This window comes from Canis lupus, chromosome 28, assembly GCF_011100685.1.
Source record: "Canis lupus familiaris isolate Mischka breed German Shepherd chromosome 28, alternate assembly UU_Cfam_GSD_1.0, whole genome shotgun sequence".
NCBI classification, from domain to species: domain Eukaryota; kingdom Metazoa; phylum Chordata; class Mammalia; order Carnivora; family Canidae; genus Canis; species Canis lupus.
Window position 1 is genome coordinate 9,466,917 of NC_049249.1, and position 25,577 is coordinate 9,492,493.

The window sequence follows — 25,577 nt, forward strand, 5'->3', positions numbered from 1 at the left end:
ACAGCATGTATGGCAAGTGAGCGGAACACAAGAGATAAAGTACAGGAGATAAAGGAAGTTTGGTGAAGAGCATAGTGGAGCAGCTGCTGTTGTTATTTTATTGTCATTATACAAATTATATTGAAATCAGTCCTGAATAATGGAGCCCTTGAAGAAGAAACAAACCTAGAAATTGTTGAATAATAGGAAACTTCTGTATGCCATGCACCAAGTACTGAAAATGCATGATTTCTTCTTCATGGTCTCCCTTGGAGATATGTATTACTATTCCTTTTTTTTTTTTTTAAATGAGGGCACTGATGTAAAGAGAGGTTATGCCATTTGTTAAGGTTGCTTGATCTAGGAAGTGATGGAACTGGGGTTCAAATGGAGATCTGTCCAACCTTGAACTCATGACTTCTCTAGTGGTTCTCAAATTTGAATCTGCAGCAGAGCCACCTGGATGGTTTGTTAAAACACAGATGCTGGACCCCACCCCCCAGAGTTTCTGATACAGTAGGTCTGGGACAGGCCCTAGAATTTGCATTGCTGACAAGTTGCCAGGTGATATTGATGCTGTTGGTCCAAAGAATTGTTGCTCTTAGTCTTTGTGTCCTCTAAGCTACAGCTTGGAAGAAATTTTCAAAAGCCTTTGGCTTTCTTTCTTTCCTTTTTTTTTTTTTTAAAGATTTTATTTATTTATTCATGAGAGACACAGAGAAAGGCAGAGACATAGGCAGAGGAAGAAGCAGGCTCCCTGTGGGAAGCCTGACATGGGACTCAATCCCAGTACCCCAGGATCATGCCCTGAGCCAAAGGCAGACCCTCAACCACTGAGCCAACCAGGTGCCCCAGCCTTTAGCTTTCATATCGGTAGGGAAGGCCAAATCATAGATTCCTAGGGCTGGGAAAAGGACCTCGTGGATCATTTAAATCCAGAGGAAGCAAAACCATGGAAGACTAGTGACTTACAAGTAGCAACAGAACCAGATCAAGAGTTAGGTCTCTTTACTGCACTCAAGGCTCCCTGCATTGCTGAAACACATTACACATTGATATTTTTTTTCCTAGTTTTTTCTAAGGTCACAGAACAGGTTAGAGTCAGTTCAGTTCCTTCCACTCCCTCTACTCAACACTCCAGCATGCACCAACTGTTACCGCACTGCACCATCCTCTCTCTGACCTTTATCTTATCTCTCTTGGCCTTTTGAGGCAGGGACCCACTATTTATTTTTAGCCAGGTAATCTAACTTACTTTGATGGCCTGTGGGGTCCCCCAATTTTCAAAGTTTGTCAAGAAAGCAGTAGAGAGGAGGTGTTTCCAAGAGAGCAAGTCATTTTATGCAATAGCCAAATATCCTCAGATATTGGTGCCATCCAATCTGAGACAGTATGCTGAGCATTTCTTAAAGCCTAAATCCCTCATTTCATTGGCTTTTTAAAAAGATTTTATTTATTTATTCATGACAGACACAGAGAGAGGGAGGCAGAGACATAGGCAGAGGGAGAAGCAGGCTCCCTGTGGGGAGCCCGATGAGAGACTCGATCCCAGGATCCTGGGATCACTACCTGAGCCGAAGGCAGACACTTAACCACTGAGCCACCCAGATGCCCCCTTCATTTTATTGCCTTCTATTTAATTCGCTGCCTTCCATTTTTTAAAAAAGTGTTGGTATTTTTTAAATTTAGCAGCTATCATTTTTCTGAGACTTATCCCAGGTATGTCTGGCCTAGTAATTACAGGATTTTTTTCCCCTCTCAAAAGAGAGAGTTCTCTGATCAAATATTTAGATGAAAGGTGAGTGGAAAGCCACCAGTTCTTCAAGCCCAGAATTTTTAATCAAAACAAGTAGCTGATAACTTAGAGCTTATCTTTCATTACTGTTAAATAAACAGGCTTTTTAAAAGCCTGTGAAAGATATGGATAACATACCTGGACAATTATCTTTAACGCAATCTTCACTAGAGTGTAGATGTTTATTTTAAAGTGAGTTGAAATTGTTAAGCATAACTTCAAAAAGCTTAAGGAATCTTGGCTCTAATCTTCTTCTTAGCAACAGTTAGTTTTGCTCTGAAACTAGGAAAACAGTGTCACTGGGGAAATGATTTTCAGAGTGGAAAAACTGCTAAGCAGTCACGGATTCTACACCTGTTTATTCTAAGAAAGGAAGAAACTCCGCTTCAGAAATTTTAGGGGACTGGCCATGATCACACAATTAGTTAGCAGCAGTTCCTGTCTTTTTTAGTACAAGCCCGTGTGCCTGGTGATTATTTCAATTTTTGTTCTAAGTGTCTTATTTCTCGTTTTATGTCTTCTAGGAATTATTGTTGTTAGTTACAATTTTGTACAAGAAACGTCAAAAAGCAGATGTAGAGGGTAGCTATCTATAAGATCCCCATTAAGTTTTTTAAATTAAAATTTTTATTTTAAACGTGAGAGAACCTGTTAGGGAGGTTATGCAATTGAATGTGAAAATTGCGCCATCCAGCGGCAAAGTTATTGAACAGTGGACAGACCCAGCCTAAGGTCTGAAACTAGATCCTACCAAAGTCAGGTTCAGAGAGTTACCCTCTTAAGTACAGCAGCCTAATATACATCACATCAAGAAACTGTCTTCTTTGATTTTCTCAGAAAACAACAGTATTTTGCTCTAATGTTGTCAAGGTGTGTCCTGTACTTTTAAAAAAGATTGTCATCTGCTTCTGCATCTTTTCTTAGGTCCTGGAATCTCAAGATATGCTCACAAATTAAGTGAAATAGACATTTATCTGACTGAATGCATGATAAGAGCCAGTCAGGTGATTCCAAAGTCCCAACATGAAGAGACCCCTGTTTACCTGGGAGCTACGGCAGGCATGCGGTTGCTCAGGTATAGCAGCATGTGAAGACGAGTGTCTGGGGGTTAGGCTGGGTAGTGCAAGAGCCTCTGAAGTTAAGGGACAGCACCACACTTCCCTAATACTCCAAATTCTAAACCTCCTAAATGTCAACATTTCAGAAAGAAAATCTCAGTAAGTGCGTAAAACTCTGAAACTCTTAGTGTGTGTAATGGTGGGAGTTTACATATGTAAAAAAAAAAAAAAAAAAAGAAAAGAAAGAAAGAAAAAAAAAAAAGAAAAAAGTCCTCTTGCCCATCTCCCCGCAGAGAATTTAAGGGGGGTAGAGGCCCAAAGAGAAATGTTGAGTCTATGTACTCCGGGATTTGAGGCTACCAATGTAGCCATCCATTATCTGGGAAGAGAAAGACCAGAGGAGACCCACAGATGTTCCAAGACACAGATAATCACAATTAGCACATCTTCATTGGTCACCACTTAGTACCTGTGTGCATTATTTGTTCATTCATTCATTCAGCTTGTATTTGCTGCTTACTCTGTTCTAGGACATGAACTCAAGGAGATCAGAGTTTTGATACAGGTTATCAGTTCTTTAACAGAAGAGTGCTCAGAGCTGCTATGGGAGGATACTTGGCCCTGTCCAGAATGGGAAGAGGGAACACATGAGCTGAGTCATAAAGGATGATTGGAGGGCAGGGGAAAAGCATGTTAGAGGCAGAGAAGATGTCATGCATTCCATTACCTATGTTTCTTCAGCACCTCTTATATGGCAGACACTGTTCTGAGTGCTGGGGATAGAGAAGTGAGGAGGACAAAGTCCCTGTCTTCCAGAAGCTTGTGTTCTAATATTTGTGCAAAGGCAGGGATGAGTGAGAGACCAGGGTATATTCAGAAGACTATAAATAGTTCTGCATAGACAGAACATAGGATGCATATAGTAAAATAATAAGAATAAGAATAAAGCAGCTTATATTGTTGTGTCCTTACTATGTTGTTAGCACTGTCCTTTAATTTAGTCATCATAATTCTTATGAAGAGGCATTATTAACTATTCTTAACCAGATACAGAAGCTGTGGCTTACAAATGTTGAGTAAGTCGCTCAAAGATCACATGCTTGGTATGTGGTAGAGCCAGGATTCTGAGTGGAATTCCGAAGAGACAGGGTCTGGCTCGCAGACTGCCTTCTGGACCACAGTGGGAATTTGGTGTTCATCTGAGAGATTATGGGAAGCCATTACAGGATGGTACACAAATGGTGACACTGGGAGACAAGTGGATTGGGGGGGTGGGGAAAGAAAACTGGGGATAAGGCAGCCAGGGGTAGGGTGTGAAGCTATTCAGATGAGTAGTGAGAGGATTCAGTACTGGTTGGAAGATGGCATTCTCTGACCTAGAGGCTCTCAGTGTTGTGTAGCCTAGATCTTGGAAGCAGTTGCACCCCATTGTCATTATGACAAACCCGGAACATTCCTCTAGGTCTCAACATCTCAGACAGACCCAAGAACTGAGGTACAATATGAGGAAGACATTTTCCCAGTCTGACCCCAGCGGAGGTTGGGTATCTGTCCCAGGACATTTGCCACCTGATGTCTACTACAGCTATAATTAAAAACTTCAAGCAGAGCATGACTCTGGAACCAGCTGGAAGCCATCCAGTGATGGCTAATGTAGCATTCATCATCTCTAGGTGTGGTGATTAAATAATATCCATCCACAACCACTACAAAAATGAAAATTACTTTGATAATATTTTGGAGTCAGGGAGCAAAAACAAAAATGGTATTTTAGGAAGAGCAGCCTATGTAGGGACTGGAAGGATTTGGATTTGGAGAGGGTGGCCAAAGGCTAGTTCGGCCTCACCCAAAAGCAGAGCTCCTCAGACAGCCATGTGGGGGCATCTCCATCTCTGTTTATTCCAGTGAGTTATGATTTGCTTTCTAGGAGAACTGCTGGAAGCTGTGACTGAAATGAATACTTGTAATCATTCAAACAAAACTGGTAAACTCAACTCTTCCTTTGTGCAGGATAGAAGATGCACAGCTGGCAGACAAGGTCTTAGCTGCAGTGACAAAAAGCCTCAGCAACTACCACTTTGACTTCCAGGGTGCCAGAATCATCACTGGCCAAGAAGAAGGTGCCTATGGCTGGATTACTATCAACTATCTGCTGGGCAAATTCATTCAGGTGATTATCTTGTAGCACCCAGGGAGGCGACTCCCTGGGGGTCAGTGCCATTGCTGTCTCAGGCAGTTTTGGATCTGTAGCTAGAACGAATGCTGCATGAATGGACAAATTAACTTATGCCCGCCAGAGGGTCACCAGAGGTATTCTGGTGAATTTTATTACAAGGATTTTTCCTATTGGAGAATAAGGAAATCATATCTTTACCATAGAGAGACATAGAGGAAATTAAAAATATATCACTAAAAATAATAGCTAATATTTGCCTAGTGCTATGTGTCTTGTGCTGTGCTAAGCACTTTTCATATACTGTCTGATTTCATCTTCAGAACAACTACATGAGGAATTTTCTCATTTACAAGTCTCAAATTGATACCTAAAGAAGGGAATTATTCTGCTCAGGATCACATGGCTAAGGAACAAATGAGTGGAGATTTGTACTTGCATCTCTTCTGCCCAGACTCCTTGTTCATAAACACTGGCTATGCCACTTCTATGTTGCTGCAGCCTGAGCTCTATCGTCAAAGCCCCTCTTTTCTCACTGTTGGTGTGATGCAGACTCAGGAGTGTCCAGTGAGCTTAGTGTCACTTTATGCCCCCTTTCCTTCACCTTCAGGAAGTCCCCAAGTCTAAGATAGAGTGTGAAACAGGGGTCTAGAGACTGCTGCCACTGGTGACTGTACTCTCTTTCAGAAATTGAATTGGCTCTACCTGAGGCCAGATGAAAACGGTGCTCAGGAAACCTTCGGGGCTTTAGACCTTGGGGGAGCCTCTACACAAATCACTTTTGTACCCCAAAACAAGAATATTGAGTCTCCAAGAAATGCTCTGCACTTTCGCCTCTATGGCAGGGACTACAGCGTGTACACGCACAGCTTCTTGTGCTATGGGAAGGATCAAGCACTCAGGCAGAAACTGGCCAAGGACATTCGGGCAAGTATAACTGAATCCAGACCCACCCTCCCCACATCTGGGCCACCAGCCCCCACATCCTGTTGTTCTCTTTCTACTTCAGTAATTGGTCTGAACTTGGTTACTGTCCTTTCCAAAGCTTTTCAAGCAGGATATCTAACTCCATGTAGTCAACCCCTGTCAATCGTCCCATCCAGACATCACCTCCTGTTTGTTTACTGCACTGTCTCCAAGGACACAACTCAAATCCTGTCTTGCAAATAATTTCTCACCCCTGTGGGCTTGACAGTGAAAATTTTATGCTAGAGTATTGTTTGGAGAGGTGTGTAATTTATAAGCTTTTTAGCACTTTTTAGTCTCCATTTCCTACAAACTGCACAAAACAGCATTTTTAGAAAGAACCTGTAGGGGAGAAGGAAAACACTGAGGGAAAACAGAGTTTATCCATCAACACTTCGTGTCTTGTCTCCAGATGCTTTCTGTCTTCTGAAGACAAGAAAAGTTGTTTTTTTTTTTTTTTTAAAGAAAAGTTAAACATACTCAAAATCATGTGAGTATCAGGCACACCCTGACAAACACACACGAGCAAGGATGTCACATCCAGCTGTTCCCTTTCTCCACTGAAAGGACAACCAGTTCTCTGCTCTCCGCCAAAGCTCTTGCTCTGGTTCTTGGAAGCACTGTTAATAGGTGGCTCCCATTGGAGTAGGCGATATTGAGAGACACCTACTGAACCCCAAGGCTCCACTAAGCCTTTTATCTACAGCAGCCCCCTTCTCTTGTACATATTGGGTTGTGGGTTAAAAATCATTTTGATACTCCTGGGTTAAATGATCTAAGGTACTTTCAACTCCTAGAGCTTCTTATTTTTTGCTTGGAGGTGGGGACAGGATACAGGCAGACTCTTCCTTGAGAACTACCCCAGGCTCAGACTTTGAGGGCCTTGAGAGTTTTCCTTATGAATCTGCTTCTGACCTATGTATTTCATTTGTGCTAAGTGCCAGGGAACATTCCAAACTAACGGCATTTCTGCCAGCTTGAACTCCATTAGCTTTCTATGAATAGCGAAAGTTCATTTACATCTGATACCATTTCTGTTGCCTATTATATAAATATGACTATTCCCAAGGAAAAGGCATGTCTAGGGCATACTGATGCCAGAGCTATGATATTATAAAATTCCTACAAATTAATGGAGTCAGAGTGGTGCTTTTTGTACCCAATGCATTTGCACATGATTTTTTCAAATGATTTTTCCATTCAGGGTACAGATGGAATCCTCAGGGACCCATGCTTTCACCCTGGATATGAGACAGTAATGAATGTAAGTGACCTCTACAGTAGCCCCTGCACCAGGAGATTTGCAATGATTCATCCATTCAGTCAGTTTCAAATCCAGGGCACTGGAAACTATCGGCAATGCCAGCGAAGCATCCTTGAACTCTTCAACACCAGTTACTGCCCTTACTCCCAGTGTTCCTTCAATGGGATTTTCTTGCCACCACCTCATGGGGATTTTGGGGTAAGTTTGTAAAATAATAAGGTATATTGGGTAGATGATTTGAGTTACAAGTTATAGAGTATATGCCTACAAAGGGTTTAAATAATCAGATTTATTTTTCTCTCATATAATAAGCCTTGAGATAGATAATCCAGGGTTAATTCTTTGGTTTAGCAATGTCAGGACTTGGGATCAGCTTTTCCATTATCTCGTTGGCCTTTTTTGTGGTGCTAACATGGAAGCTACTGCTTCACTGATTTTTTCATGAAAAAAAAAAAAAAGAAGGAAGTTTCTCTTGTATACATTTCTGTCCAATTTTGCAGAAGTGCCAACAAATGTCTTTTCAGATGCCATTGGCCAGAATTTAGTTAAATACACACTTCTAAATCAATCTGTGATAAAGGGGAATGGACTACCACGTTTGGTTTAAACTAATAATTGTTCATCCCTTTCCTACACATATTGCTTTCTTCTACATGGGTAAAACCAGGAATCTCTAGGCCAGAAGAAGGGGCTGGCTGTCAGGGAGGCACACCCATTGGGATCCGCCATTGTTGGCTTCTTAATGTCAGCAGGAGGCAGGAGGAGAGGCAAATGTCTTGGTTAAAGGCTTTCCTCTATAAACTGAAGTAGAAACTCAAGAAATCTCAAGGAAATGAAGATAGCATCATTTGCATTACATTTTGAACAGCTGGGGGACTATTTGAATCCCAGCTCTGATTCCTTCTTAATTACTCTAGAATAAGGTAAAATATTTGAGCAGAGGTAGAAGAGGTGCCCCTTAATCTGCTCATAATTCAAATTTCATATTTTGGTCCTACAGACAAAACATTATTATAATTGTAGTTCAGTAGTATGCTGCAAAATTAGCTACCATCAATGAAGAGCCAGTTATTGACTATATACTGTATATGCATTATCTCATTAATTACTTAAGATATCATGCATAGAAGCAAGGACTTTTGTCTGCCTTCACAGAAAACAGAGCAGCATGTGAGAAGGGAGGTGTTTAACTCTCCTATGGAACCCCAGCAGGAGAGTTTCTCCCAAGGCTTCCTGGCTCAGCCCAATGTCACAGAAAGAGCTCCCTGCATAGAGAACAGGCCCTGTAGGAAACATACCAGCTTTAAATTCTGGTTTTGCCACATGCAAATTATATGAGCTCTTCATTCCCATGATCGCTGGGAAAACAACAATGGGCAGTGGATCCAGGCTTACCTTAACTACGGCACAGACCACAGTTCCTCCTCCCCTCAAGGTTTCTGAGGGAAATAACATGCCAGGACAATGCCTGGCAGAGTAATACCTGGTGATAAGTTAGCTCCAAACCTAAATTCAGAACAAACTAGAACCTCTCCTGGATGCCCTATAGCTGAGCTGGCATTGGCAGCCCATATTGGACTTTTTTAGGCCAATGCCCTTGCCTTGGATCTAAGTGCTAGAAGATAAAAGAGGGGGCCACAGAAGGGAGGGAGGTGGCTAGGGCTGCTGGGGACAGCCAAGGGCACTTTTCATTCCAGTCACGGTACAAAGTACATCTGAAGAAAAGAAATAGGCCATTGTGTTTTGACTTTTTAATTTTTCTGAAAGCTTCACCTCCTGAGAAACGGTCCAATTCTTGTCTTCAAGCTTGAGCAAACCCTTTCTACTTGAAGATGGTGGTAGTGAAATTTCTTGCCTTTGAATGTGATTCCTCCAACCTAGGTAGGGAGCTGTGGAGTTGGAAGGGGTGGAGGAGACTGTGCTCCCCTTTTTGTTTGGTCTCTTAGTCCCTCACTGAAATTGTTCTCCTCACAGCCTTCTGAACCTCAATTTGGCAATCTTCTTAGATTAGCTAGCTCATTGCTTTCCTCCGAATAGGACCTTTCTCATCTGAATATAGCCCTTAGAGTTAGCACTGTATCTGTACCTATTCCTGCATTGGCAGTTTCTGTTACAGAATTTTTTTTTTCACCATTGTAACTTCTCCCTAAAGCCTACAGATTTTTTTTTTTTTTTGGTCTGTTTCCTCATTTATAAAATGAGGACAGAAATGCCTATCTCCTTGCTAGTTGTAAGTGATAAGCCAGACAAGTGGTAATGGACTGGTAAATGTCTCACAACCAGCTCTCTGGGGATGTAGGGGCTGGCTTGTGGCATTTGCCAGTTTACATGGTATAAGTACTCATACCATGGTTTAGCTTAATCAACATAACATCAGCTGGCTCACAAAACTCTTGAAATTTTAATAGTTAGTTCTTGTGAATGGGTAAGAGCCACCTCTAGCATATCACTGACAGTAGCAAAAAACTAATATACTCTAGCACCAGGTGGGCCCTTAGTAAGGTTAATTCTTTCTCCTAACAGTCCTTTTTCTAGGCTATTATACCTGAAGAAGTTACCACTGCCCAGTCCTGCATCTGAAAGCATAACTATTTGCAACACAAAAATCCAGCTGTGTTCCAATTATTTCCAGGACCAATTAGCCTGGGTATTCTCAAGCCTCAGAGAATTTGCAGGGAAGGAATGTTTACCACAGTTGCATTCAGCACTGGTGATTTAATTCTTACTCTGTATATAGAGTATTAAAAGCTGTCAATGTTTTTCTCACTTTAGTTACATTGGTTGCTAGACAGAATCCAATTTGTAGGCAAATTAGAAACACACAAAAGGAAGAGGGAACATCTGTGGGGGAATTATGAGGTAATTTAGGAAATTTTTAAAAGATCACATTGTATCATTTATATAAACAAGAAATAATATAAAACAAATTCAAGAGGGAATTGGAATTAAAGAACGAACATTAAAAACTTGTTTGTTTCCATATGTATACATGTACTTTGTGTGTGTGTGTGCTTCCTAGTAGCCAAGGGGAAAAAGAAGACATAATCAGATACATAGTTTTCATTATGCCCAGCATACCAGGTTCCAGGGCAAAGCAGAGCTATCCCAAAACTGATTCCCAGGGATATTTTATAAAGAAGATTTTATTAGACAATGTCTTTGACCATACTTCTTAAAATCTTAATTCTCATAGAAACTATAACTTAGAGGCATAATATTAAGAATCCAACTCAGTCATAGGAATTCTGTGATGGACTGAGGCAGTATAGGCCTTTGAAAGATACTCAACTTGATAGAAGAAAAGAATTAAGAGTGGCTGAAAAAGGGGAGACATATTTTTTGAGTCCTCTTCCATAAATATTAATTATCTAAGCTGGAAACTGGAAGATGAGGAGAGCTGACCTTTTGAGGCTCTCTGTTCTCTAAAGATGACCTATCATGTTACTATTCTCAGTTGTTGCTTAAATATGGGCCCACAGGTAATAAACAACCAATCACATAAAAGTTTATAAAATAAGGTTAATCCCTAATCTGTAGATTAAGAAGATGATCACAGATTTTGATCTAAGCAATATGGGCATCCCCCCAATACCTAAAGGCAAGGTCAGAAATTCCTGGAGTTGAGTCAGCATTTCCCTCAAGAATCACCTTTGGGTCCATTCTGGCAACAGAACATCTACTTGATGTATTGAGTCTCCCAAGTCATACCCCAAGAACAGAATTAGGATGATTTTTTTTTCTTCAAGACTTTCAGAGAATCATCTACCACAGCCATAGGAAGAAACTTGCTGATGTGTCCTTGAACCATCTGGTTTTGATCAGGGTATCTTCATGAGGTATTAAAAGAAGGTTGAGTTTTGTCATTCAGTATAATTTTGGGGATTAAAAATAGAAGCATTCTGAATAGGATTGAGGTTTCTTTTTCATTATATAATATAAATAAATCAAGGAAAAATGTTCATTTTAAGCCTCATCATCCAACACTTGATTTTTCTGGGTTCAATTCTTTTTTTTTTTTTTTTCTGGGTTCAATTCTAATGTGTGTTCATGTAAGCAATATTCCACCCTAGAAGAGACCTTTCCAAGGGGTTTAAGAGGCCAGATTAGATTTTAAACTCAATTGGGTGGGTTTCTGAAGAGCATATACAGACAGGAAAACTGTCAGTTAGGCCTTGACACATGGAAAACTTTCACAAAATATTGATAAATGAAAAAATAAATACGAATAAGAGTATGAATCTGGAGTAGGGGAAGAGAAATGGATGACCTTATTCTGGAGCACAACTGTCTAAGAAAGAACAATGAAGAGACACATTCCCAGCCCACACAGAAAGCAGGATTTTCCCTTGATTCTAATTCTATAACTTGATCTCCACTGTGGCTACAGAGAATTAGACATATCTATAGTCTATTTCTATATGGAATATGAAAGTAACATTATTATCTGAGAAAATTTTGAAAATCTATAATGAAGAGAGTTTTAAGACATTACTTCATATTTGATTCAGGTGTTTGTAATAGTTAGAAGGGCATATTTTGTATTTTATTTTCTATTCCTTATATAATGGCAGTATTCCACAGTTGTATATCGCTTATTTGATTCTTTTTTGAGAAAAGAATCTATATCATAACCTTCACAGTCAAGGCAACAGCCTGAAGCAAAACATCAAGGTTGTCTAGACCAGCTATTCTTGTCTGTGTGTGTGTGTGTGTGTGTGTGTGTGTGTGGTAAAATATACATAATAGAAAGTTTACCATTTTAATTACTTCTAATAGTACAGCTTTGTGGCACTATGTACATTTACATTCTACATCCATCACCACCATCTACCTCCAAGACTTTTTTGTCTTCCCAAATAGAAACCCCACCCATTAAACAAAACACTAGTTCCCCACTCCTCTTTTCCCTCATCCCCTGGCAATCACCATTCTACTTTCCATTGCTATGAATTTGACTATTCCAGGTACCTCATATAAGTGGAATATCATGTATTTGTCTCTTTGTTATTGGTTTATTTCACTTAGCATTGCCAGTTATTCTTAATTCTTCAAGGGACCACAAGACTCTTTGGAGAATGTGTTGAAAGCTAAAGATCTTCTAAACAGAAAAATAGACACGTAAAGGTATACTGAAATTTTTGCATACAATTTAAAAAACGTGATTCATTGAGCTATACCTGTGAGCCCCATGTTAAGAGCCCTTAATCTAGAACAAAATGTATGTAGAAAGTAGAGATTAAAGTAGAATCATGAGCCCAACCAAGCAGGGCAGTGGCTAGGATTGAATGCCACACAAATGTTAGAGGTCAGTCTCTTTAGAAGTATGGAAAACAAATGCAGTCACATGTGCCTGAGACATGACCCTGAAAATGATGCTATGTCTGCTTCTAAGATGCTTCCTGCCAGGGTAGAGCAAACCTAGTATCTAGTAATAGAAGCAGGCAGGCCATGCTAGAGAAGCAAGTTAGCATGAGTAATCAGGTTAGATGAGAGGGTAGGTGAACATGTCAAGTAATCAGTTTGGGGCAGAACTTGCAACTAGACTGTAATACTTGTCCCTTCTGTGACTATGAATGCTTCATTTAATCTTTATTCCAAAGTGCTAGCTAGCAATATGTTTTTGATTGGATCTTTGGAAAATGACGTGACAAATTCCCTTTCTTCTGTTATGGACAAATTTGGCTGTGGTTTATTTTCTGGTTTGTTTCCTGGAAACATGATAAAGATGGGAGTGTCGGTTGTATTATTAGGCAACAGTTCTTCTGAAAAAAAAAAAAAAAAAAAAAGACCCCTGAACTAAACTGCTTCTGGATTGGAAGAAACTAATGAACTATGCCTACTCTGTGAGCTTCTCTAATTTGAATAAAGGCTCTCTCTATATATATGGAGTATGTAACAAAAGGCTTTATTTTTATAGCAGTTATTTACTCATCTTTCATACCATCAGTTACTTGTTTGAGTTGTGTTGTCTTCTACTGGAAGGCAGGGATTTTCATCTGTTTCTGTCACTGCTTGGAACATAGTTGTTATTCAGTTAATAGTTGAATGAATGAATGAATGAATGATATGCAGCCAAAAGTCAAGGAAGAGGTGGAATGAAAAAAATGGCTATTGATATTTTTTTAGATTTATTTATTTATTCATGAGAAACACACAGAGAGAGGCAGAGACATAGGCAGAGGGAGAAGCAGGCTCACTGCAGAGAGCCTGATGTGGGCCTCAATCCCAGGACCCTAGGATCACGCTCTGAGCCGAAGGCAGATGCTCAACCACTCGGCCATCCAGGCATTGCATGGCTATTGACTTTGCCAATTAGATTACTAGTGATTTTAATGAGTATAGTTTCAGAAGCCATGTCAAAGTAAACAGCTCCCTGGGAGATAGTCCAAAGTTGGGGAAGTAGAGTGGGTAATTGATATCACAAAAACAAGAAAAAATTTGAGAAAGAATAGATGCTGCACTGAAACCAGCTCAGTTAAGTTGAACAGGAATGCATGTATTGCATTTTGTGTGGGTTAAAAGAGCCCACAAAAATTTGTCTGGCAAGAATGGGTATTGTCTTTATAGGTTAACGTGCCTGTCTTCCTGACTATATCCTGAGGCCCTGGAAGACAGGGATGGTGTACGTATCATCTTTTCATTTTTAGGCCTGCTAAAGTTCCTGGAATACTGTATGTTCTCGGTAAAAGAACTTCAGTATTTGGAACATTCTAGTGTGGTGACCAGAGTGCAGAGAAGCTTGGAGGGGGCAAGGAAGAAGCGGGTTCAGAGACCTGAAAGTAGTTGTTGGGTTTCCAGGTGGACATGAAGGAGACTTGCATCTGGTATTTTAGAAGCTTTTCCCCCAAGCTTAAAGATCATCTTTTTGATCATTAGATGCCTTTGTTTGAGGTTTATGAGCTACAAACTCAGATTTCTATAGTACAGAAAAATGGTGGTAATTTTAGGAAGATTGAAGATATGGTTCAGGGGTTTAGAAAGAAATGATTCCAGGTTTTGTAGGAAATGAATAACACTGTTTGAGGGGCATATAAAGGATCATTTGTGGGACTCATAGAAAATAGAACATTTTTTAAGCTTTAGGGGGAAATTACCCCCTATAGTTATAAAGTGATCCAATCTTTTTTTTTTCATTTTTTAAATTTTTTTATTTTTTATTTTTTATTGGTGTTCAATTTACTAACATACAGAATAACCCCCAGTGCCCGTCACCCATTCACTCCCACCCCCTGCCCTCCTCCCCTTCTACCACCCCTAGTTCGTTTCCCAGAGTTAGCAGTCTTTACGTTCTGTCTCCCTTTCTGATATTTCCCACACATTTCTTCTCCCTTCCCTTATATTCCCTTTCACTATTATTTATATTCCCCAAAAGAATGAGAACATATAATGTTTGTCCTTCTCCGACTCACTTACTTCACTCAGCATAATACCCTCCAGTTCCATCCACGTTGAAGCAAATGGTGGGTATTTGTCATTTCTAATAGCTGAGTAATATTCCATTGTATACATAAACCACATCTTCTTTATCCACTCATCTTTCGATGGATGATCCAATCTTTTTGAAAGAAGATCTCACTGAGGGGACACGTGAGTGGTGGCTCAGTTGGTTAAGCGTCTGACTCCTGGTTTCAGTTCAGCAGGGAGTCTACTTGAGGATTCTCTCCTTCTGTTCTTCACGCGCCCCACCACTCCTGGTGTCTCTCTCTCTAAAATAAATCAACCTTTAAAAAAAGAAGATCTCATGAGATATGTATAGATATTTTTAAAATTTAGGTCTAACACACTTCAGTAAAGTGTGTACATTTTAAGTCCACAGCTTGATAGCTTTTAAGGAATACACCTGTGAGTCCATCATCTGGATGAAGGTACAGAACATTCCCAACATCCTAAAAAGTTCCCTTATCCACTCTCCCAGTTGATAAACCTCCTCCAAAGATAACCACTACTCTGACTTCTATCATGATAGATTAGTGTTGCCAATTTTTGGGTTCACAGTGTGTATTCTTTTTTGTCTGACTTCTTTCACTAAGTATTGTCTGAGATTTATCTGTGTTGTTGCATGTAACAGAAGTTCTTTCTTTTATTGCAACAATGTAGTATTCCTTTGCATGAATACATTAAAATTTATCTATCTGTTCTATAGCTAATGGACATTTCAGTTGTTTCCAGTTTGGGAATATTATATACTGCTTTATGAACACTTCTATTCATGTCTTTGAGTACATATTTCTATTCGCAAAATATGTTTACCTCCTGACCAAACATTTTACCCCAAGGAAATTGTCTCAAGGCAAAAGTACAAAGATGCAAGTACCTTGTAGCATTATTTATAATAGTGAATTATTATTAAGCCTAAATACTCATGAATAGGATAATAAGTAAATTATGATATATCCATACTTAATAACTTTTATAGTCATTTAACTGGTTAAGGTAAAATCTACAAGGAAACTTGTAGTATTATTACCAAGTGAAACAAAGCTGGATTATAAGACGATGTGTTTAGTATGATCATATTTAGGTAAAAATATATACATGTATTTTAATATTTTACATATATTTGCTGCAAGGATTAAGCAGTAAATTATTAAAAGTGGTTTTCTCTAGGGAATGGTTTGAAGAAGGGGAAACTTACTTTAACTTGTAATAATTAAATTCTATACAATAAACATGTTACCTTTGAGTAAGCCAGAATTAAAAAAAAAAAAAAAATATATATATATATATATATATATATATTCTGAAGGAAAAGAAGAGGGCAACTTTTATATGTTGAAAAATAAATAAGAGCAGAATTCTGAGATGCTAAAGGGAAACTTCTATAGGTCAGAGGAAAATTTTCAAGAGTCCATGGCATGCAGAGCTTTGGGGGTAGGTAGTGGCATAGGCCAGGAGTTCCTGCTGACAAGCTCTGTATCCCACAGAAGGCTCAATATTTTGCTATATCTGCCTACAAAAATTTTCTGTTTGTTAATGTTTTTAAAAATAATTTTAACAGGGTGCCTGGATGGCTCAGAGGTTGAGCGTCTGCCTTTGGCTCAGGGCGTGATCCTGGGTCCCAGGATCGAGTCCCACATCAGGCTCCTTGCATGGAGCCTGCTTCTCCCTCTGCCTGTGTCTCTGCCTCTCCCTCTGTGTCTCTCATGAATAAATAAAATCTTTAAAAAAATAATTTTTATTTCTTTAAAAAGCACATGTCACACTTAGAAAAAGCAAGAGAATTTCTAGGTACTTAACCCATATGCCCTTTGCTGGTAGAATGAGAAATATCAGAGAGTAATATCAGAGTAATATCAGAAAGTCTTTTGAAATGTAACAATTTAAAGAAAGATTTATTATAAAAATTAAGATACGCTCATTATTTAAAAAGTCAAACTATACAGAAAGTTTAAAGATCCAACTATATGTTCCACAAGAAACTCACTTTAGATTTAAGAAACTCAATTAGCCAACATATAGTCTAACACCCAGTGCTCATCTCATCTTGTGCCCTCCTTAATGCCTGCCATCCAGTTATCCCATCCCCCCACCCATCTCCCCTTCTGCAATCCTTTGTTTCCCAGAGTTAAGAGTCTCTCGTGGTTTGTCTTCCTCTCTAATTTTTCCCCAGTTTCTCCCCTTCCTTTATGGTCCCTTTCACTATTTCTTATATTCCACATATGAGTAAAACCATATGATAGTTGTCTTTTTTCCAACTGACTTATTTCATGCAGCATAATATCCTCCAGTTCCATCCACATCAATGTAAATGGTAGATATTCATCCTTTCTGATGGCTGAGTAATATTCCACTGACTCACAGAAGCCAAAAGTGAAGTGATGGAAAAAGCTATTTCATGCAAGTACCAACCACAAGAAAACAAGGCTGGTCATATTTATATCAGACAAAGGATACTTTAAGTCATAAATTGTCACCAGAGACCAAGAAAGACATTATATAATGATAAAGGGTTAATTTACCAGGAAGATACATTAATTATGTATATACTTATCCAAAATCAGAGCATCTGAGTCTGTGAAGCAAACACTGACAGAACTGATGGGAGGAAGAAACAGCAATGCCATGGTGGTAGGAGACTTGATGAGTGCCTCACTGTCAACAGTGGATAGAATAATTGCAGATTCGAACCACGCTATTGACCAAATAGACCTACCAGACAAATATAAACATTCCACCCAAGAGCAGCAGAATATACACTCTTCTCAAGTGCACATAGAATATTCTCCAAGACAGATCACATCTTAGGTCACAAAACAAGTCTCAACAATTTAAGAAGACTGAAATTATAGCAGATATCTCTTCTAACACAGTAGAATAAAAGCAGAAATCAATAACAGAAGGAAACTGGAAAATTCACAAGTATGTGGAAATGAAAGAACACCCTTTGGAACAACCAAAATCCTCAACAGAAGACCAGCAAACTGAATTCAACAGCCCACTAGAAGGATAATATACCATGACTAAGTGAGATTTATCCCTGGGAAGCAATGATGGCTCCACATACAAAAATCAATTCATGTAATACACCAAACTAACAGAATGAAGGATGAAAACCACATGATTATCCTAATCAATGCAGAAAAAGCATTTGACAAAATTGAACACTCATTTATAACAAGTTTCAACAAGGTAGAAATAGAAACTGCATCAACACAATAAAAGCCATATGTAAAAACACAAAGCTAACATTAACTCAGCAGTAAGAACTGTTTTTCCTCTGCGATCAAGAACCAGGCAGGGATGCCCACCCTCACCAGTTCTATTCAGCATAGTACTGGAAGAACTCACCAAGCAATTAGGCAAGAAGAAATAAAAGGCATTTACATCAGAAAGAAAGAAGTAAAATTGTCTCTGTTTACAGATGACAAGTTCATACATAAAGAAAACCCTAAAGTCCACATACATAGCAAAAGAACCCTGTTAGGCCCGTCAATACAGACAACAAACTGGTGGTTGCCAGAGAGGAGGGAGAGTGGGGGAATGGGTAAAATGGGGAATGGGAATGGGAGATACAGGCTTTAGTTATGAAATGAGTAAGCCACAGGGACAAAAGTTACAGTAAGTGTAGGGAATATAACTAATGGTATTGTAATAGTGTTGTATGGTGACGGATGGTAGCTATACTTATGGCAGGTATAGCATAATGTACAGATGCGTTGAATCACTATGTTGTACACCTGAAACTAAAGTAAAATTGTGTGTCAACTATACTTCAATTAAAAAATAAAGAAAAATAAGAAACCCATTAGAACTAATCAATGAATTTAGTAAAGTTGCAGAGTACAAAATAAACATCCAAAAATCAGTTGTATTTCTATAGATTAACAGTGAGCTACCTGAAAAGGAAACTTGGGAGGGGGGCCTGGGTGGCTCAGTTGTTGAGTGTCTGCCTTTGTGATCCCAGGACCCCTGGGATCAAGTCCCACATCAGGCTCCCTACAGGGAGCCTGCTTTTCCCTCTGCCTCTCTCTCCGTCTCTCACGAATAAATAATTTTTTAAAAAGAAAAGGAAACTTGGAAAACAATCCTATTTACAATAACATCAAAAGGAATAAAATACTCAGCAACAATCTTAACTAAGGTGGAGAAAGACTTGTACACTGAAAACTACGAAACACTGGTGTAAGAAATTTAAAGACATATGCAAAGACATCCCATGTGTTCAGTGAATAGAATGGTGGCTAAAGAGGGAAGGGATGGGGAGTTGCTAAATAACTAAAGTTATTGTTGTACACTCATTAAAGTATAAAGTTTCAGTTATTTAAGATAATTAAGTTCTAGAGCTGTACAACACTGTCCTTATAGTTAACAATACTGTACTGTACATTTAAAAATTTGTTAAGAGGGTAGGTCTCATGTTAAATGTTCTTACACAACAAAAATTAAAAACTTAAAAGTAAACCCTAAAAAGTCCTCCTCTCCCTCCTGTCCCACAATAAGTTCACTAGAGGAATATACTCTGAATAATTTTAATTAATAGGGGGGAACATTTCCAAGTATTAGCTATGCATATCATAGCTATCCGGGCTCTGGATTTATCCAGTTTCTCAGTCAACAGAGATCCAGCCAGTGTCTCTTACATTCTAGGCAGTGCTCTAGGAACCAGAGAGAGCAGTTTCTGCCACTTACACATTTATACAGCTCTTCCATGTGCCAAGTGCTATGCTAGTGCAGTAGATTCAGCCGAGAACAAGGCAATGTGATCTTTGCCATCATGGAGCTGGCGTTCTAGAGGGCAGACAGATAAAAGACCAGAAACACAAACAAAAGCAAATTAGACCGTGGCAACCACAGGGAAGAAAGAAGCAGAGTCTGGTGAAAGGGAATAACACAGTGTCCTAACCGGGTGGATGATCAGAAAAACCTCTCTGAGTCAAAGTGAAGGGAATTGCAACAGAGGGAATAGCAAGTGTGCAACCCCAGGGGAGGAAAAGCTTGGCGGTGACGAAAGGCCTGGGGTGGGGTGTGTGCAGGTGGGCAGGGATAGGAGGTGGTATTGATATGGTGGGAAGGGTTGGAACATGTCTGCCTTTGAGAGGCCCGGTAGAGTTTGGACTTTAACTAGGAGTCACTGAAGGCTTTATGTAGAGGAGTAATCTGATCAAATTGCTTTCTAAGTGGCCACTGGAATTGGTAGGTTAGTGGAGAAGGGGTACAAAAGTTCCACTGCAAGGTGAGAAGGAGTAGAAAATGAAGACATGGAGCTCAGTATTGTAGAAAACTCTTCCAAGCACTTATTCTGTGAATTTTAATTGAATATTTTCCTTTTTACTCTTTTGTACTCTTTTTTTGTATTTCTCATGTGATCATAATGATTTTAAAAAACATTTCAGTTGTGCTTAGTTCAAAATAGACTTCAACAAATTATTGTTAGATAAAGGTTGACCATTTAAAAGAAGCAGTACATGTACATAATAGAAATAGGCCAAAAAAGCAGAAATTAAAAGGGAAAAAACACAATTGCCATCCAGAGATAACTTTTAAAGATTTTTATTTATTTATTCATGAGAGACACAGAGACACTGGCAGAGGGAGAAGCAGGCTCCCTGTGGGGAGCCAGACGTGGGTCTCGATCCCAGGATCCCTAGGGGTCACGACCTGGCTCAACCACTGAGCCACCCAGGCGTCCCTAGAGATAACTTTTAATATCTTTGTATAGAAATTCCCAGTTTTTATTTATTAAAAGCTCATCTGTAATACACAGTTTTTAAAAGATAGGGTTTTTTAACCTCTTCTTCTCTCTTTTCTTCTCCCTCATTTTCCTTTCTTCCTGACTCTTCCATTAAAATCATAGAGACACTTAGTTACCAGGTGGCTCAGAAATGCATGTCAGCAGTAAAGGAACAGACACAATTCCTTCCTCTTCCAGGAAGGAAACAACTTTTGGGTCTGGAATATTATTTGGTTCATTCATTTACCCAACAGAGATTTCCAGGCACCTTCAGGAGTGTGGCCTTCTGAAGGGTGAGTCAGTATCCCTCCGTGGCAGACGCAGTGCAAAACCACATCTTCTCTTACAGGCATTTTCGGCTTACTACTATGTGATGGATTTTCTGAACCTTACATTAGAGGAAACCACCTCTCAGGAAAAGGTGATTGACACGATGGAAAAGTTCTGCTCTCAGCCTTGGGAGGAGGTAAGTGATGAGACACAGCAGCTGTTTCGTATTGCCCTGCGCCCTTGGGGGCACAAAGGCTGTGATTCTGCTCTTCAAGTCCTGCTAACTGGACGGAGACCAGCCAACATGTTAAAGAAGCCCAGAGGGCGCGCTAGGTTAGCAGTGAGTGCATCAGCATTTCTTGATAACTGAGCAGACCATGGCTTAAGCAAAAACGGTCTTACTTTTCTCACCTGATACCGAGTCTGGCAGTCGGGAGCTGCTGGCCTGGGGTCAGCAGCCGCTCTGTCTCAGCCATCATTTCTCCAGTTGTGGTGTTCTGCCTATTTTCTTCATGGACACAAGATGTGGCTTCAGAGATTACTTATGTTCAAGGTCAGAAGAAGGGTAGAGCCAGATCCATCTGTTCCATTCTACAAGAAAGTATAAAACCTACCCCAGAAGCTCCTTAGCAATCTTTCTCTTACCTCTCATTAGCAGGAACAGGCTGGGAAAGCAGGTGCAGGATTTTAAGACTGGCGTAGAGCCTTAGATCCAGTCTGAGCTACTCTCTGGGGCTGGGTACACTGTTGCACATCCCTGTCTCCAACCCCCAAGTCCGAGTTTTATTAGCAAGGAAGACCGGCGATTGACAAAATCTGCTAAAAATTAAACACCCCTGTGGCAAGTCCCAGGTATATCCTACTTATCACAAATTTGAGGCACAAATTTTTTCTTGTCCGAGGCACTGAGTAATTCAAGATCTAGTACTGCCTGATGAAAGTTTCCAGGGAGGAGAGAGGTATGGACTCTATTCTTATCAAAAAAGATCAGCTAGGGATAGTTTGAAATAGCAGTGGCTTTAAGGTGACAGGGTTGCACATGTGAATGGTACTTTCATTCTGAGGGAGTGTAATGAACTAGAAATGGATGTTTGTCTCCTTGGCACTGACAGAGAGGAAGGAAGGTTGTGCAAGAGCATGAGGCGTGAGGCGTGGACTTCTCCCTCCGTATTTTGTTTGAGAACAGGAAAGAAAGGGATTCAGGGCTTCCCGAAAGAGACCCTTGAAATGCCTCAACACTTGACAGTTTACTACACTCCAGGGAGCCTTTGTGCAGCTCATAGTGATCTGTGGAGGAAGGTGAGCATCTTGGAGTTAAGGCAACTTGAAACAACCCCAATGTATACCTGTGAAGGAGGTAAATTTAAACTTCTTTTCGGAAGAAATTCTTTTTTTTAAAAGTGGGCTTTACACTCATTATGGCACCCAATGCAGGGCTCAAACCCATGACTCTGAGATCAAGAACTGAGCTAAAATCAAGAGTCAAGACGCTTAACTGATTGAGCAACCCAGACGTCCTTAGAAAAAAATTACTTCTTGTTCAGACTGAAGTTCGATCCTTTTTTTTTTTTTTTTTTTAATTTCATTGGTTACATTAGGATGGCAATGCCTACACACAGACCTATAGGTCTGCTCAGATTAGCCACATGAGGAGCTGGCTAGAGGTCCTGGAAGTAGACTTATTAAGGCATTAAGGCCTGCACCTGGGAGAAATCCGGAAATCTTTTGCAGGCTAAGACCTAGACCCTCACCCAGAGCCTCAATGTTGAGGAGGGTGTTACAACCCTGGGTTCATTTTTCCCAAATGCATTGTCTATCCATATGGAATGCAGCATAGGTCTCGAGTATGCTCTTACAGGGCAACTCTTTTCCTACTATTCCTGTGTAACTTGAGTTTGGGAATGTCCCTTCTAGACACCTTTGGCCTAGAGAGAACTGACAATTGTTAAGCATATATTATATGCTGAAAAGTAAGCTAGATGCTTTGTACATATATCATGCTGCCCGTCCCTGCTTTGGCAAGAGAAATAAAATGCAAACTACACCTTTTGATGTCCTCCAAATCCTTGGAAGTGCCCCCATTCCTTGGGTCCCTTGGGAGGAGAGGTTAGGAAAGTGAGTGAAGGGGACACTTCATGCTTGTCTTCTGATAGGTTAATTAGAGGGCTGGGAACCCTCTAATTTTGACAACCAGAATAATCACTTCTGCACCAGAAAATATATGCATTCAAGATCTGGTCTACGAGAACAGTGCTATAAGATTCTGTGTATACACTAACTAGGATTTCTCCATATACTCTGGGTTCTGACATTTAACCTCATGGATTTTTACCCTTTCTAGAGAACTGCATCCCATTCTTGAAGACTTGCCATACTGCTTCATATGGGGGAAGTGGTAAGGGGAAATGGGTGAGGAGGAGAGAAGCTGGTACTGTCCCACTGCCCTGGGAATAGAGAGAGGAGAGAGAGGCAGAGAAAGCAGTGTGTGTGGGAGAAAGGCAAACCATTGCCCCCCCCCCCCCCCCCGATTTGGAGAGCACATAGTATTGAGTCCACAAGTATTATCATGATCAGATCTGGACTGATGAACCAGGTAGATGCCTTTGGCTTCCACATTTTTTGGCTACTATTATAATTAATCCTCAGAAGATTAGATGGCACGGGAATGTACATCTTTCCAGAAGGAGGAGGGGGTAGGAATGTTATTGAATTCAGGGAAGTTGGACCAAAATGGCATTCCCCCAAGGGATAGGCCAACTTTTAAGGACCTATGGGTTGCAGCAGTTTCAAGTCTGGCCCTAGTGGATTCCTGGAATTCCAGAGCAGTTTTTGTTTGATGGGCCTGCTGAGACTACATCAAATGAGAGAAGTTGGGCAGCCTGGGTGGCTCAGCGGTTTAGCGCCATCTTCAGCCCAGGGTGTGATCCTGGAGACCTGGAATCGAGTCTCCTGTTGGGCTCCCTGCATGGAGCCTGCTTCTCCCTCTGCCTCTCTCTCTTCTCTCTCTCTGTGTGTCTCTCATGAATAAATAAATAGAATCTAAAAAAAAAAAAAAAATGGTAGAAGTCTTTCCATGAAGGAAAAACATAGTGCAGTTACCGTAAGAAGGGAATAGGGATCTGGGTAGGTACTGATGTTACACCAAGGTCTTGGGAGAACCTCACATGCAGAGGAATTGATCAAAGAGTCATTTCTAGGACTGTGATAAAAAGACAAGTTCCAAGTTGGGTCATTCAGAGAATTACATCAGAGCAGGACAAAGCCGGCTAGGTGTGGACTTAGCTTTCCAGAGACTGGGGGCTGGCAGAAACCAAGTGAGAAACAGAAACCAGCTGGTTGTTAGGGGGTTCAGAAATGGGGGTGTTCCTTAGGAAGAGAGAGAAATCTGGGCAAAAGTGTGGTGGTGGTGATGGGTGGGCAAGGTAGCCAGGAGGTCCTACATATGAAACATCTGGCATGATTCCTAGTACTTGATATATGCTTAACAAATAGTAGTTCTCTCTCTGCCCTGGGTGCCCAGAAGGAAATGCCTGTTTGAAGGCCTGAGGAATAGGGCTACAGACAACTCTGGGCTGAGTTAGAGATGTTCTGGCCTGTTGTTCTCTGAGGGCCAGAGAAGAGCAGAGCAAGCTGGGGGCATCTGGGTATATATTTACAACAGGAGGAGAGATAAGGGTAAGGGTCAGTAGGCAGCCCTTCATTTGGGAGCAGGGTGAGCAAACACATGAAGGACTCAAGAAGACCCCTTTGCATGATTCATTAGCAAAAAAAGAAGTCAAGTAAGAGCTGAGGACAGAAGGTGAGATGTTGGCACTGTTAATAGTCCTGAGCAAAATGCCTCCTAAACTATGTTGTAGATCTGTGTTTCTCAAACTACTGTGCATGTGATCACCTGAGGATCACATTAAACAGCACATTCTGCACTGATAGTTCTGGGGTGAGGACTAACAAGCTCCTGGGAGGCCCCGATGTTGCTAGTCCAGGTACTAAACTGAGTGGCAAGGCTTTTTATGACACTCTTGCCTTAAGATGCTTCAGATGCACTAGTTCCTTCAGAGACTCTGAACTTAGACTCTGGTCAAGAGCAGAGAAAAGACTAATTAAACAAAGACTGATGGATTTCTTTCATGTAAGATTTTTCAGTTTTTAAAAATGCTAATGTGACTGTGAAATGCAAGTTTCAGAGAGGTGAAACAGTATACTGAAAGTCCATGCTTTGAACCTCCGAGACCACAGAAACCACTGTTTTCCTGGAGCACTTGTTAATATCCCACAGAATCCAGTGGAGGAAAAGTTTCCTTAACACTGTAAACTATAAGCCCTGCACCCACTGAAGGAGTGCAGCACCACTCCCAGAGCTCACTGGAGAAGCCAGCACCTGGGCCTGGGTGAGCCAGGCCTTTCTCCTGTCTTAATCAAATCTAACCATAAAGAGAGCCATGGAGCGGTGCCTGCTGTATGTGTGTGATATTTCCTTCACTTCACTTCCAGCTGAAGACATATTTTGGTGACGTGAAGGAGAAATACTTAAGTGAATACTGCTTTTCTGGAACCTACATCCTCTCTCTCCTGAGTAGCTATCATTTCACAGCGGATTCCTGGAAGAATATTCATTTCATGGGCAAGGTAATTGGAGTACTTGTTGGGTTGTGGGGAGATTGGGTGACTGAGGCAGCTTTGGGCTTGAAAGAGGTTGGAGTCAGTGTGATGTCCTTTTCTACCATTTCATCTCTAACCCAAGCTGACATTTTGTGTCAAGCCCTCCTATGTTGACCAGCTGGTGAAGGATATCCTATGTAAGGGGAGCGACCTGCATTCTCAGCCTCTCCTTTCTGCTCATAAAACAGTGACTAACTCCTTGTAAAGCAAACAGTGTGATATTAAATGTAACAGTATTACAG

At 40.5% G+C, this 25,577-nt stretch overlaps 2 protein-coding genes across 18 annotated transcripts in view; one reads left to right on the forward strand and one right to left on the reverse strand.

Moving 5' to 3' along the window:
• ENTPD1 (ectonucleoside triphosphate diphosphohydrolase 1) overlaps positions 1-25,577 on the forward strand; it is a 131,725-nt gene that overhangs the window by 103,614 nt on the left and 2,534 nt on the right. For 11 of the 12 annotated variants that reach the window (XM_038578353.1, XM_038578351.1, XM_038578345.1 and 8 more), the window contains 6 exons: positions 2,699-2,849; positions 4,843-5,002; positions 5,693-5,932; positions 7,176-7,433; positions 20,756-20,872; positions 25,168-25,302. In XM_038578353.1, the coding sequence (XP_038434281.1) occupies positions 2,761-2,849; positions 4,843-5,002; positions 5,693-5,932; positions 7,176-7,433; positions 20,756-20,872; positions 25,168-25,302 (999 nt within the window). In that variant the 5' untranslated portion in view covers positions 2,699-2,760. The remainder of the gene's footprint in view (positions 1-2,698; positions 2,850-4,842; positions 5,003-5,692; positions 5,933-7,175; positions 7,434-20,755; positions 20,873-25,167; positions 25,303-25,577) is intronic. The other variant, XM_038578354.1, reaches the window with a different exon arrangement.
• The window catches only part of LOC102151298 (RNA/RNP complex-1-interacting phosphatase-like), a 73,574-nt gene continuing 62,892 nt past the window's right edge, over positions 14,896-25,577 (reverse strand). For 2 of the 6 annotated variants that reach the window (XM_038578361.1, XM_038578362.1), the window contains 2 exons: positions 19,365-19,463; positions 14,896-14,956 (listed from right to left, as the gene is read on the reverse strand). In XM_038578361.1, the coding sequence (XP_038434289.1) occupies positions 19,396-19,463 (68 nt within the window). In that variant the 3' untranslated portion in view covers positions 14,896-14,956; positions 19,365-19,395. The remainder of the gene's footprint in view (positions 14,957-19,364; positions 19,464-25,577) is intronic. The other 4 variants (XM_038578356.1, XM_038578355.1, XM_038578366.1 and 1 more) reach the window with 4 other exon arrangements.